Source organism: Rhipicephalus microplus, chromosome 2 (assembly GCF_043290135.1).
Source record: "Rhipicephalus microplus isolate Deutch F79 chromosome 2, USDA_Rmic, whole genome shotgun sequence".
Classification (NCBI taxonomy): Eukaryota; Metazoa; Arthropoda; class Arachnida; order Ixodida; family Ixodidae; genus Rhipicephalus; species Rhipicephalus microplus.
This window is the reverse complement of record NC_134701.1, coordinates 289,579,380-289,592,503: the sequence shown is the minus strand read 5'-3', so window position 1 is coordinate 289,592,503 and position 13,124 is coordinate 289,579,380. Positions and strand designations below refer to the sequence as shown.

At 45.8% G+C, this 13,124-nt stretch overlaps 1 protein-coding gene and 1 long non-coding RNA gene across 3 annotated transcripts in view; one reads left to right on the top strand and one right to left on the bottom strand.

Annotated features, from left to right (window-relative positions):
• LOC142782190 (uncharacterized) overlaps positions 1–13,124 on the top strand; it is a 32,540-nt gene that overhangs the window by 1,049 nt on the left and 18,367 nt on the right. The window lies entirely within an intron of this gene.
• LOC142782165 (beta-galactosidase-like) overlaps positions 2,691–13,124 on the bottom strand; it is a 49,344-nt gene continuing 38,910 nt past the window's right edge. Inside the window, exons 12-15 of one of the 2 annotated variants that reach the window (XM_075882239.1) lie at positions 12,747–12,854; positions 5,026–5,157; positions 4,671–4,880; positions 2,691–2,939 (exon numbers count right to left, since the gene is read on the bottom strand). In XM_075882239.1, coding sequence (XP_075738354.1) covers positions 2,706–2,939; positions 4,671–4,880; positions 5,026–5,157; positions 12,747–12,854 — 684 coding nt within the window. In that variant the 3' untranslated portion in view covers positions 2,691–2,705. The remainder of the gene's footprint in view (positions 2,940–4,670; positions 4,881–5,025; positions 5,158–12,746; positions 12,855–13,124) is intronic. The other variant, XM_075882240.1, reaches the window with a different exon arrangement.

Here is a 13,124-nt window from a genome sequence, read left to right as displayed (position 1 = left end):
AACGACGAAAACAAAGCTATTCCAATAAAGTTGCACTTTTGTTGCAACTTAACTTGCGGCACCTTTACAACATATTTTTAACAGAGCGCTAGTTACAAGCATTTGCCCAGCTGCTATAAAAACTGCGAGGGTAACAAACTTACATAAAAAAGCCCTATCAAAAATTTTAATAATTACCAGCCGATATCGGTGTTACCCTTATTCTCGAAAGTTTTTAGAAAATGCGAAAAAAAAAAACAAGGATAACCAAGTTTATAGATGATCATGAACTACTTGTCTGTGAGCGATTCGGCTTTCGAGCAAAAAAATCTACAGAAATGGGATTACTTGGCAAGAACAAATCGCTAAAATTATAGACATCAAGCAGTTCACCCTGGAAATATTTTTAGACTTTCGAAATGCATTCGCTTTGGTTAAGCATAATATTCTGTTCAAATATTTATCGTATTGTGACATTCGAGGTATTGCTCTAGAGTTACTACGTAGCTAATTAACAGACAGGATACAATATACATGTGTTCACGGGTATAATTAGCAGTTAAAACCAGTAACATGAGGTGTGCCTCCGGGTTCTATACTGGGACCTCTATTTTTTATTATTTATATAAATGATATCGTTCACGTGCCAGTGGCTTTTTCTACAGTTATGTGTTCAGATGATATAAGTTTGTTCTTCTCTGGCAGCTGTCTAAAAGATCTAGAGAAGAAAGCGAATGAATGTCTGGTCTCACTCTCTCCCTGGCTATATTTGCACCGACTATGATTGAATGTTAGCAAGACTAAATTTATTTATTTAAGAACAAAACAAGTTTGAAGATTACAGGATTTATCTTTGATTTAAAAATAATGAAGTCCAATCAGTCTCTTTGTTTATATTTTAGGTGTATTTTTATTGAGCACCTGAGTTGGACACCTCAAATAAATAAAGTACACGCCAATATGTCTCGATAGATTTCTGTTTAAATAAACTTAGGTCTCTAGTTCAAAACTGCTTAAAGCGCCAGCTATATTATTCTTTAGCTCATTCCCATCTACATTACTGTCTTTTAATTTGGGGGACAACTTCAAAAACCAATCTTGACAGGCTGTTAGTTTTACAAAAAAAAAGGGGGGGGGGGCCTGTACGCTACATAGAAAATCTGCAACCAAGAGAGCACACTCCTCCATTTTTCGGCAAGCCTAAGATACTTACTGTCTATCAATTATACAATCTTAAACTCAGCTTATACGTCATTGATGAAATAGGAAACACCGTTGGCACTTATGTGGAGCATTGCTACCCAAGTGATATTCTCTATTATCTACGCTTTGATCGTTTTCGATAGCCTTTATGCAGAACAACATATGGTCAGCAAACTCTATCTTATCAAATACCTTAACTACTCCACGAAACTAGCTATGTTCGTGAACTTTTCGAAGAACTTGACACTAAGAATAGCGTGAAAAAAAGTTAACATGTACTTCCTTACTTGTAAGCAGCCATAATTGTATTATTTATTATAAATATTTTTGTGGCTTCATTGCTTTTGTATATTTGATGAAATTCGCTCAATTTCTTTCTTTTCGAATGTATTTCTTTATGGTAATTAGTAATTTTTGCTGTAATTTTCTGTTGTTTTAGCTATATATATACTCATCTTGCTGCTACTGCTAATTGGTGATGACTGCAATTCGTTATTTTAAAACGTATGTTCCGACATCTGTTATAATATTTCAATTTGTATTTGAGTTTTGTTTCCCCTCACTCAAAAGCAAAATGAAATTTGTATCTTTGTTCCACTTCACCTGAGCAAATCTATGGGTGGCAATATTTCATGTTGCATTGTGAAACATGTATACAGGACACGTGTGCTTGTGAAGCATAAAGGCTACTTTCACTGCATTTACAAGCAGAGAAAGTTCTTTTCACTCTTTTCACAAGCAGAGGCGTGGCCAATGATCCGGATTCAATCCCCACTCAAATCGCAACAACCCTGGTTCTGTCTTCATTCTGCTCCAAGGTCTCTTATCATATATTTATTTTATTTGCATCGTTCTCAATTTTTCGCTCACGCATGTGACTTTTCGCTCACTTACAACAAACGACGCCGACACCGGAATTTCTGAAAAATGAGCTCTTTAACGCTATCGTGGTAAAAGTATGGCATCTTCTGTTCTGTTATGGTCTGCTTTGTTGTGGAAAGGTAGATGTTCATATTACCTCACCTACTTCATATTGATAGATTGTGCAGCAAAAAAAAACACAATGATGCCCGAAGTGAACAATCAGCATACAAAACACAAGCATAATAGCACACTGAAGCAAGCTGAAATAACGTGTGAATGAACAGTTTGCTTGGATCAGTTCACACTGTCATAAAACGTTCACACGCACACTTTTCTATTTCTATGCTCACAGTATATGTGCTAATTCATATATCCGAACCTCTAGCTGTATATCACAAGCACTTATCTAGCCCAGTCTCCATAACTTAGTTGACGTGGACATGCTGGACATTGCCTCATTATGCTTGTCCAAAAGATGGCCTAAATATCGAGCAAGTTTTCGGCGTTTCGGGCAGATCGAGTTGCAATATGTGTACATGCAGCTGTTCACGAAGAACTTAGGTATAAATGTCCATCTGAAATTGATCTTTGCCTACCAGAGCTATAGTTGCAGAGTGCCATAAAGAAGAGTTCGATGACCCGTATTCATTTGAAAAGTTTTATTCACGGCTCTTTTGCAATGCAGCGCGAGCGAAGAGGGGTACTGTTGCGTTTAGTTCGGGTGTGTCCACGAATTCGGCAGTAGAGTAGTCCGAGCATGGCGCTTGTTCAAGCTCGATAACGTTCAGGACGTTCTCTGTCTCGAAGAGCACGGAGGGTACGTACAGCGTCTTCTGAGGTCCCATGGGCGTCCAGTATCGACCAAGATTGAAGCCATTCAAGAAGGCTGCACCCTGCGTCAAGAGAGAAGACTGCCACTCATAGGCTTGCGTATACACGGTGTTTGTGCAGGCGGTTGGGCATTGCCCCCTTGTCACTTAATTGAAAGACGCAAACACAGCCACCTATTTTCACTTAATGGGGGTGAGGCGCTGCAATGTACCCTCGCCCCCCACCCTACTTTCTGAAGGCGAACACTGCGTGCGCCTGTGCTGCCTGTTGAACAAACAAACAATATACAAGCGCAAAGTCGGCAATCGCGTTTTCTCAGCTAATCAATATATTTGCACAGCGCAAGACTACGAGTAGTTACGTCGTAACTACTCGTAGTCTTGCGCTGTGCAAACATGTTGATTCCCAATCACCAACTAGCCCAAGCATCTGTCTTATGCTCAGCTAAGCTCCGATAGGTAAGTTTAAGTTTATAAACACAGCACACATGCCTCGTATTACAGCACTCAATGATGATATTTCGGAAATGCGTAAGCACGCCGAGGCTATGTATAGGTGCTCCACGAGTTTGCGCCACTCACATAAGGGTAAGAGCGTTCTAGTCCAAACTAGGCGGATGTTCAGGGGACGTGGAGGCGTAAAGTCACCTAATAAGATGAATCTCTTGGCTAGTTGGGCTGAACTTCTCTAAACAACAAAGAGCGTGGCGAAAACGAAGTCGCAGCAGAGGAACGAATAACGCAGCACACGAGATGCTATCAGATAATAATAAATTCTGGTAAAAGACGTGTATAAATACCTAAGAGCAATTTACCAGAAAAAATGCAAAAAATTCAAGAAAAAAAGTGTACAGAGAAGAAAAAAAACAGGTAAGCTTCGTTCGCATGGCGAAAAGAGCTCAATCATGTCAAGACAACCGAGATGAACGAGAGTCTTAAAGTGGGCTCGTTGTCAGATTATTAGATGCGATTGTCTGTACCAAGAACTCGGCGCAAGGACAAAATAATTAAAGCACGGTGAAGACACACGTGTTGCGGTATATGAAATTTGTTTGTCAGATAGTAAAATAGATGGGCAACTGACATCAATTAACAATGCAATATAGAGATCACCGGTGATTTTTCGCGCTATTTGATTACTGCTCCAGGCTAGTGTGTCACAGTTTTTTATGAAATTCAGGGCAACAGTAACATTGCTTGCAATGAGCGCCAAGATTGCCACGAACGGTTCTATAGTCATGCTGTACTGGTGCTCATGAAGTCCGTCATTTAAACTTTGGACAGACTGACCGAAGCTTGGATACGATATTGTTCTTTTATCTCGTATCTCTGTCTCAAACACATGTTGCCCGACTATTTTCTAACCTTTTATGATACGATTCCAACTTCCAAGACAGCTGTGCCTGCAGCGCTGACACAGAATATGGGGGGAGGCTGTGTAAAGATTTCGCTAGGTTTCAAGAACACGGCTCCACTCTACTTCTCCCATGTAGTTGCAAGACAAAAATCTATGCAAAGTGCAATTAGACTAGCTACCGTATTTATTCTTAAAGCTTTCATTGCAAAGAACACAATGTAGCTTAATGAAACAAACACGACACTGTTGCAAAGTCGCGACGTGAGTCTGTCCTTCATCAGGATTGTGTACTTGCACTGCATCATGCCCTCAGGCAAGCACAATATACAGCCTAACAACATAACTTTCTGTGCTGTATTCTATAAAAAATGTGAAACAAAAGATGATCACGCATCAGAATGCGACAAAGATATTTTTCTCGTTAAATTAGTTCTTGCCTTTTTCCAGTGGTCCAGCCTCAAGAATGTGTCCAGTGGCGGGGACACTTTCAATGGAAACCTTGCCTCATAAGCAGCAAAACCAGGAGGGCAGTGTGTCTCCTGTGGTATAGTCGCAAATTTTCTTGGCAGTACCTTTCGTTCGTCGATTGGAGTGACGTTCCAGTAAGTGAGCACGATTCCAGAAAAAGTCACATTCGAAACGATTCCCTGTAATATTGGGTGAACAAATTATTCGCCATGACTCTAACACCGCTGGATTGAGGAGTTGGGCAACAGAATTATTTCAAACCCTCAGTAGTTAAATCGGAAGCTATATACGCACAAATCTACAACAATTCAGCTATAAACTCACTTTCGCATCGTTGAGGTTACCGTAGGCATTTCTTCCTTGACTTTCGACCAGCAAAGAAAGTCTTTGGCCCTTGCTTATGGACACCATGATGTCGAACACGTTGTCCATGCGGGAAATAACACCTTGGTAGCGCTAAAACAAGAAGCAACTCAAATAATAAGTTGATTTAAGTGAAGATAGTTTGTAGGTTGACGTTTTATCAACAGCAAGTTTACTACATTTTACGCCAACTTCATAGTGAACCGCATTTGATGAGTTGACACACCCTGCAGACGGTCACGGCAAGAGGACGGCTTATTGTATACCTTCGTTCATATGCTAAAAAGTTCTGGCATTGGCAACCCACTACAGCATGCTGGTTCTCACACTCTTGAGGGGGTACACTTACGGAAATTGCATATTAGTGCGAAACCTCTACTACTCCATGTCATGCATGGTCAATCATCGAGTCCCAGTGACTTTGAATAATCACAGTGGCGCAAGGGTGACGCAATGTGCTTCCGGTCGGCCTTGTCAAAAAAAAAACCGCTTGGCTAAAAAAAAAGCGTTTTTCAGTGCCCCTAACGTAAAACCTGTGGAGGAGGCAAATCATGCACTGTGCGCCGGTGTTCCCCACAGAACAAATTCCACTTTTTACTGCTTTACTTACCACCAGTGCGCTAACGCACCACCACTTAGCAGAATGAAGAAATGGTGCACAGTACACGCTAGTAAGGCTAGTGAGGAGCACACCAAACAGCCCATTTCGAGGCGCTAATACTTTGCAGATGTGTTACAAAAAGGAGTAGCGTTGATGACATCACCGTAGAGATGCATGTTTATTCCGTGTGTTTTAGATAAGAAACTGTAGTGCTTTGCTAGATTTCGTCGATGATTTGACATAGCTGCTAAGACAAACGTAATGTTTTAGGCAGCAACGACGAACCTTAAACCAGTGGATAAAAAACAGCGAAGCAACAAGAATGGCGGAGAGAAGGAGAGGGAGACACCACTAAGAAAACTCGCTAGCTTTGGAGCCGGTTGAACAGTCACCCCTCAACAAGGACCCAAAACATCGGGTCATTTTAAGCTCTTAATTTTAACATTAGAAACTTTGGACTAAAAGTGGCTGTAGAGTTCATTTTGTTCGCATAATATCAATAATATGGACTGGTTGCGAGGAGTTGGATTTACCCAATTTTTGGGGGGCATATCCGCTCAGGAAGGACAGTCACGTCGAGGTAACATGCCGACAAGCCGAGACCTCTACAATGCTTGATCTCTAATAGGAGAAGGCTCTTGTCTCTCGGCTAGCACCAACGCTACAACGAGAGTCTCGTACTGGCAGACCTGGTGCATTTAGCTTGTATACGAGGGACTATAAGTCAGCTGCCTGCTTGTAATAGGTTCACGTGCTATCGACGTGACGCCATACAGGTTCATGAAGAGTGTGCCAAACTCGATGCCGTGGTTACCGGTGGCGCTGACTGACACTCGCACGTTTAATTCACGTATATATATATATACCCAATAAAGTGGATGGGGGCATAGCCGCCGTGGAATCGGAATTGGTAGAGCATCGAACGTGTAATTCGAAGATCACAGGTTCGGTTCCTGCCCACAGCAAGTTATCTTTTCAGTCACTTTATATCTTCACATTTACATTAAAATTATGTCTAATCACTTCTCTTTGTAGCAATCTAAGATCTCAGTAATATTCTCTCTCTCTCTCTCTCTCTCTATATATATATATATATATATATATATATATATATATATATATATATATATATATTGTGGGCATTTGTAACTTACATCGTCCTCATCCCTGCATAATCACAATCACCATCATCCGCTTGTCTCTTTGCCCTCATTGCCACTCTGGGTCATCATCATCGTCATCGTCTGTGTGCTGGCTCTGCCCGTTCGTTTTGCGAGGTCTTTCCTCAAATAAACGCTGTCGCAGCCAAGACTACCAAGACTTCATACGTGGTGGAGGTGGAGTTTCGGTCCTCTGACCTCCCGCAGCCCGCTATACCCCCTGGAGCTTCGTTCAGGCCGCCGCTTGCGCCCACAGTCAGGCAGCATGTCCCAGACAGAGCCTGCCGGCACTGATGTCATCAACCACGCACCGCCGCAAGCTGCCCCTCCTACTTACATACACGGACATCAGCGGGAACCCCCGCTCTTCGCTGGTCTTCGGGGAGAAGACGTAGAAGACTGGCTTGATGACTACGACCGCGTAAGTGCCGCTAATAGGTGGGACGAGGCCGCCAAACTGCGCTACGTCCCTTTTTATCTGGTCGGAGTCGCGAAGACATGGTATTTTAACCATGTCGTTGACTTACCCGACTGGGCTACCTTCCAGCAGCAGCTGCGGCACGTCTTTGGGACACCAGACATTCGATCCGCCGTTGCGAAGAGGACACTCGATACTCGCCGACAACATCCCGGTGAATCGTATACTTCATACATCGAGGATGTCCTCGCACTCTGCTGGCGTGTCAATAAATCTATGCCGGAATCGGACAAAGTGCGCCACATATTGAAAGGCATTGGGCCTGTTGCCTTTAATGCCCTCGCTGTGCAAAACCCAACTACCATCGCTGATGTCGTTGCGACCTGCCAGCGCCTTGATGCGCTGGACTCCGTCCGCCTTCAACCAGACATCGGCGACCACCACTCCACGTCAGATGGCCATCTGCGTGACCTCATCCGGGACATTATACGCGAAGAATTGCGGTCCATGGGCTTCACACCTCCTACACCGCGACCTACACAGCCTTCGGGAATGCCCTTACGTGACATCATCAGGGAGGAACTTACATCCCTGACTGGCTCTGCGCCCGTACAGCCACCTGCTTCTCACCCTTTAGCCACGTATTTCAAGTTGCTGCCGTGCCTCCCAGCGACGCCCACGCGACATTGCCACGTCCATCCTACGCGTCAGTTGCTGCCGCTACCCCTGTGAACTACCATTCCGTGCCCCCTGACCCTTCGGCCCACCTGACCACGCTATCTCCAAGTGCCCCGAATGCCTTCTATTCTCTACCGTGGCACTCGTCTCGCCCTGTATGCTACTACTGTGGCTATCGCGGCCACATATCTCGTTTCTGCCGGAAGCGCCAGCAAGATGAGCGTCGGAACGATGTGCGTGAACGGGATTTGTACAACGGGGCGTCTTATCAAGGTCGGCGTTATTCGTCTCCCCCGCACCGGTCTCCATCTCCCCCTGCATCGACTGCACCACGAAACAGCCGAAACACGAGACGCCGCTCGCCTTCGCCCTTCCGCCGTTCCACTTCTCCACTACGGCCCGCCTCATTCGCCTCTGATATTCATTCGGAAAACTAAGTGATGCAGTTTGTGGAGGAAAAACTGCATTCGGAATTAGAACTGAAATTCCTCCATTAGGCCCGTGTAACATGGTTTCTGTGGAAGTGGAAGGAGTGCGAGTCGATGCTTTGGTGGACACAGGTGCGACATTGTCTGTGATACGTGCTGATTTGTGTGAACATTTAAGGAAAGTAATGACGCCTTACGATGGTCCCACGTTAGTTGCTGCCCAGGGGAACATCATTCGCCCTTCCGCGCTTTGTACTGTGCGTGTTTTCATCGACGGCATCCGCCATCATGTCCAGTTTGCTGTCCTGTCCCGCTGCTCTCACCAACTAATTTTAGGGTGGGATTTTCTATCATCTGCTTCCGCGGCGATTTGTTGTGGACAACGCGTCGTTCACCTTGCTGACACCGACTACATGCTTGACGACGATAATCAGAAGCCACTTCGTCTGGTCGCTGCGAAAGACATCGAACTCCCGCCACTACAAGAGCAAATTGTCACCATTACGTCCAACGGCATCTATCACGGGGATGTATCGGTCTCACCGTCACCACTTTGCGTTCGCAAAGGTATAGTTCTTCCGTCCGGTGTCGTTCGTTTTTGCAATGGCTCGCCACTTGTCACCGCTGTGAACTCTACACCGGAGAAGATCTTACTGCCACAGGGCACTACTGTGGCCCGTGTTGCTGACTTCGAGCCTGTACTCGTCACGCCACTTCAGGCCATCGCATCCAAAGAACCTTGCCTCGGTGAGCATGTTTCTTCCTCCGCCTTTACCACCACTATCAGCAGCGAATTGACATATTCACAGAGGCAGCAGTTGCTCGCATTGTTACAGAAACATGCAAATTCTTTCGATATTTGCTCGTCTAAGCTGGGCCGCACTAATACTACAGCACATCGAATTCAAACTGTTGGGACATCTATTGTACACCGCCGACCCTACCGCGTGTCTCTCACTGAAAGAAAAATTATAGAAGAAAACGTTGCGGACATGCTTAAACGGGAAGTCATCCGTCCCTCATCTAGTCCTTGGTCGTCTCCTATTGTTTTGGTCCATAAAAAGGATGGCTCTGTGCGGTTTTGCGTGGACTACCGGGCGCTCAATAAGATCACACGCAAGGACGTGTACCCTATGCCACGCATTGACGACGCCCTTGATTCCCTACAAGGCGCGGAATTCTTTTCAAGCATCGACTTGCGTTCTGGGTACTGGCAGATCCCCATGCATGAAGACGATAAGGAGAAAACGGCATTCGCAACCCCCAACGGGCTATATGAATTCAACGTGATGCCTTTCGGGCTCTGCAACGCACCCGCGACTTTTGAGCGCATGATAGATACCGTGCTGCGTGGCCTGAAATGGAAAAGTTTCCTTTGCTACCTGGACGACATTATTATCTTTTCTTCAACGTTTCCTGAGCACCTAGAACGATTGGATCAAGTTTTGACGTGCCTTGCCGGCGCCGGGCTTCAAATAAACACGAAGAAATGCTCTTTCGCTAGCAAATCTATCAAGGTCTTAGGACACGTCGTTAGCAAAGATGGCATCCGGCCCGACCCTGACAAGATTTCTGCAGTCCTTCACTTTCCGCGCCCCGAAAAACCAAAGGAGCTTCGCAGTTTTCTTGGCCTCGCCTCCTATTTTCGCCGGTTTATCCAGAACTTCGCTTCTATTGCTGCTCCATTACACCAACTACTTGCTTCCAACGTCCCCTTTCTGTGGTCTCAAAAATGCCAAACAGCATTCGACCTGTTGAAGCGGGCACTCACGTCTGAACCTCTGCTCTGCCACTTTGACGAAGCCGCACCAACTATCCTCCATACCGACGCTAGCGGCCTTGGTATAGGAGCCGTTCTTCTACAACGCGACAAGTCTTCCCTAGAGAAAGTTATTGCATATGCCAGTCGCGTACTCACCGCTGCTGAAAAGAACTACACTATAACTGAGCAAGAGTGTTTGGCTGTGGTTTGGTCGGTCCAGAAGTTCCGTCCCTATCTCCACGGGCGTCACTTCACAATCGTTACGGACCACCATGCCTTATGCTGGCTTTCTACACTGAAGAACTTGTCCGGACGCTTGGGTCGGTGGATACTACGCTTGCAGGAGTACGACTTTGATATAACTGACAAGTCAGGCAGAAAACATCAAGACGCCGATGCTTTATCTCGTTGCCCGCTTCCAACTACCCATATGAGCGTTGGTGAGAACTCAACCGCCACATCTACCAAAGTTCATACGCTCGCATCAATAACGCAACCCTTTTCGGACGATGAGCCAACATTTATCTCCCGCCAGCGGTCCGATTCATACTGCAGACGCATCATCGACCACCTTTCGGGAGTTTCTCATCCACCAAACGCGCGACTCCGTCGTCAACTCCTGCACTTTAAGCTGGACAATGGGGTTCTCCACCGCCACGTCTACCACCCTGACGGTCAGCGCTGGGTTCCTGTTCTGCCACGCTCTCTTCGACTTCAGGTGCTCGAAGCCTTCCATGACGACTTGACTGCTGGTCATCTTGGTTTTAAAAAAACTCTTGACCGCATTCGATGTCGTTATTACTGGCCTGGCCTTTCTTCTAGTGTAGCTCGGTACGTCGGTTCCTGCTACCCATGCCAGCGTCGTAAACTCCCCACGTCGGCACCTGCTGGACCTCTACAGCCACTGCCGTGCCCTTCAATGCCGTTCGAGGTTGTAGGTGTTGACCTTTACGGGCCTCTCCCCGTCACATCTGCTGGCAAACGATGGATAGTGACTGCCGTGGACCACCTGACACGCTACGCTGAGACTTCCTCTGTTATTACAGGCTCAGCTGTGGAAGTTGCAGACTTTATTCTTCACGCAATATTACTGCGTCATGGGGCTCCTCGTGTACTGCTTAGTGACCGCGGCAAAGTGTTCCTGTCACAAGTTGTAAATGAAGTACTGCGCGCATCTGGAACTACTCACAAGACAGCTTCAAGCTACCACCCTCAGACAAATGGTCTCACAGAAAGATTTCACCGAACCCTTGCAGACATGATAGCCGTTTACGTCCAACCCGACCAAAAAAACTGGGACACTCTTTTACCATTCCTGACATTCGCTTACAACACCGCCGTTCAACGAACAACTTGCTACTCACCGTTTTACCTCGTGTACGGACGCACCTCGACTACCTTTCTCGACGTCTCCTTCTTTAGCAGCCATGGGAATTCATGTCAGTCTTCTAGCGAAGAATAAATTTCCCGCCTGGCCCAGTCTCGCAATCAGGCTCGCATCAATACTGAAGCGAGACAGCACGAGCGGAAGGTCATCTATGACGAATCCCACCGCGTTGTCTCTTTCCAACCTGGTGACGAGGTGCTGCTTTTGACACCTATTCGCACTCCTGGTCTCTGTGACAAATTCCAACCACGCTTCATTGGGCCATACATTGTTTTAGAACAGACTTCGCCGGTTAATTATCGTGTGACACCACTCGTCGCCCCAACAGACCACCGCTACCACAGCACAGAGATTGTCCACGTTTGTCGCGTGAAACCTTTCACGCGACGTTCCCCATCACTTTGACTTACGGCGGCCAGGGTGTCCGCTTTCAAGTGGGGGGGAACTAGTGTGGGTATTTGTAACTTACATCGTCCTCATCCCTGCATAATCACAATCACCATCATCCGCTTGTCTCTTTGCCCTCATTGCCACTATGGGTCATCATCATCGTCATCGTCTGTGTGCTGGCTCTGCCCGTTCGTTTTGCGAGGTCTTTCCTCAAATAAACGCTGTCGCAGCCAAGACTACCAAGACTTCATAATATATACATATATATGTGTGTGTGTTTGGGTGTGTGTGTGCGTGTGTGAGATCTAACAAACAATAATGTAGGGGAAGTTATTAGACCGAATTGTAATGTAAATGTGAAGAAAGAAAAGTGGGTGAAAAGATAACTAGCCGTGGGCAGGAAACGAACCCGTGACCTTCGAATAACGCGTTTCATGTTCTACCCTAAGCTACCATGGCGGCTATCATCCTAGCCACTTTATTACGCATAAAAGTGAATTTAAACGGGGAGTTTCAGTCAGTGCCATCTGTAGCCATGGCGGTGAGTGTGGATCACTTTTTATGAGCCTGTATGGCGTCACGTAGCACGTGGTTTTGGGACGTTAAACTTTACATATTTTTTTACATAATCACTTACACACATATTCTGTGGTTCGCGTGCATGGCTGGCGCGAGCTGTCAAAATAAAAGTAAAAGTTATAGGGCAAAAAAAGACAAAGAGATAACGCAGAAAACGGGCAACATTCGTTTCTAACACCCCTGCAATTTTTTTTTTCTGTTAATGAAACTCCGTAAAAGCTTCTAGGCGACGCGGCCTCTTCAGAATCAGTCTGTCAGTAAGGGCGCGTGTGTACGTACGTCATTTACGTAGACGTATCCGCGGTCCCGCAGTCCAGGCACACTGAGCCGTCCAGGGTCCCGGGGCAGGAACGACAGAAATGTGTCATACAGCACCAGCGCTTGACTCTGTGAGAAATAGGCTCAGGCATACGCACACAAAAAAAACCTCTGTGAACCGCACTGTTACTTTAGTCTATTTTTCCTTTAAAAACACTGAATTGTGAGAGAACTAATTGACTTTTATTGGTAAAAGGTACTGTGGAAGCCTAATGTCGGTAATTTTACCATCATAGCTTTGTTATAGGAAAAATTCACTGTAAGAGATGGATGGATGGATGGATGGATGGATGGATGGATGGATGGATGGATGGATGGATGGATGGATGGATGGACGGA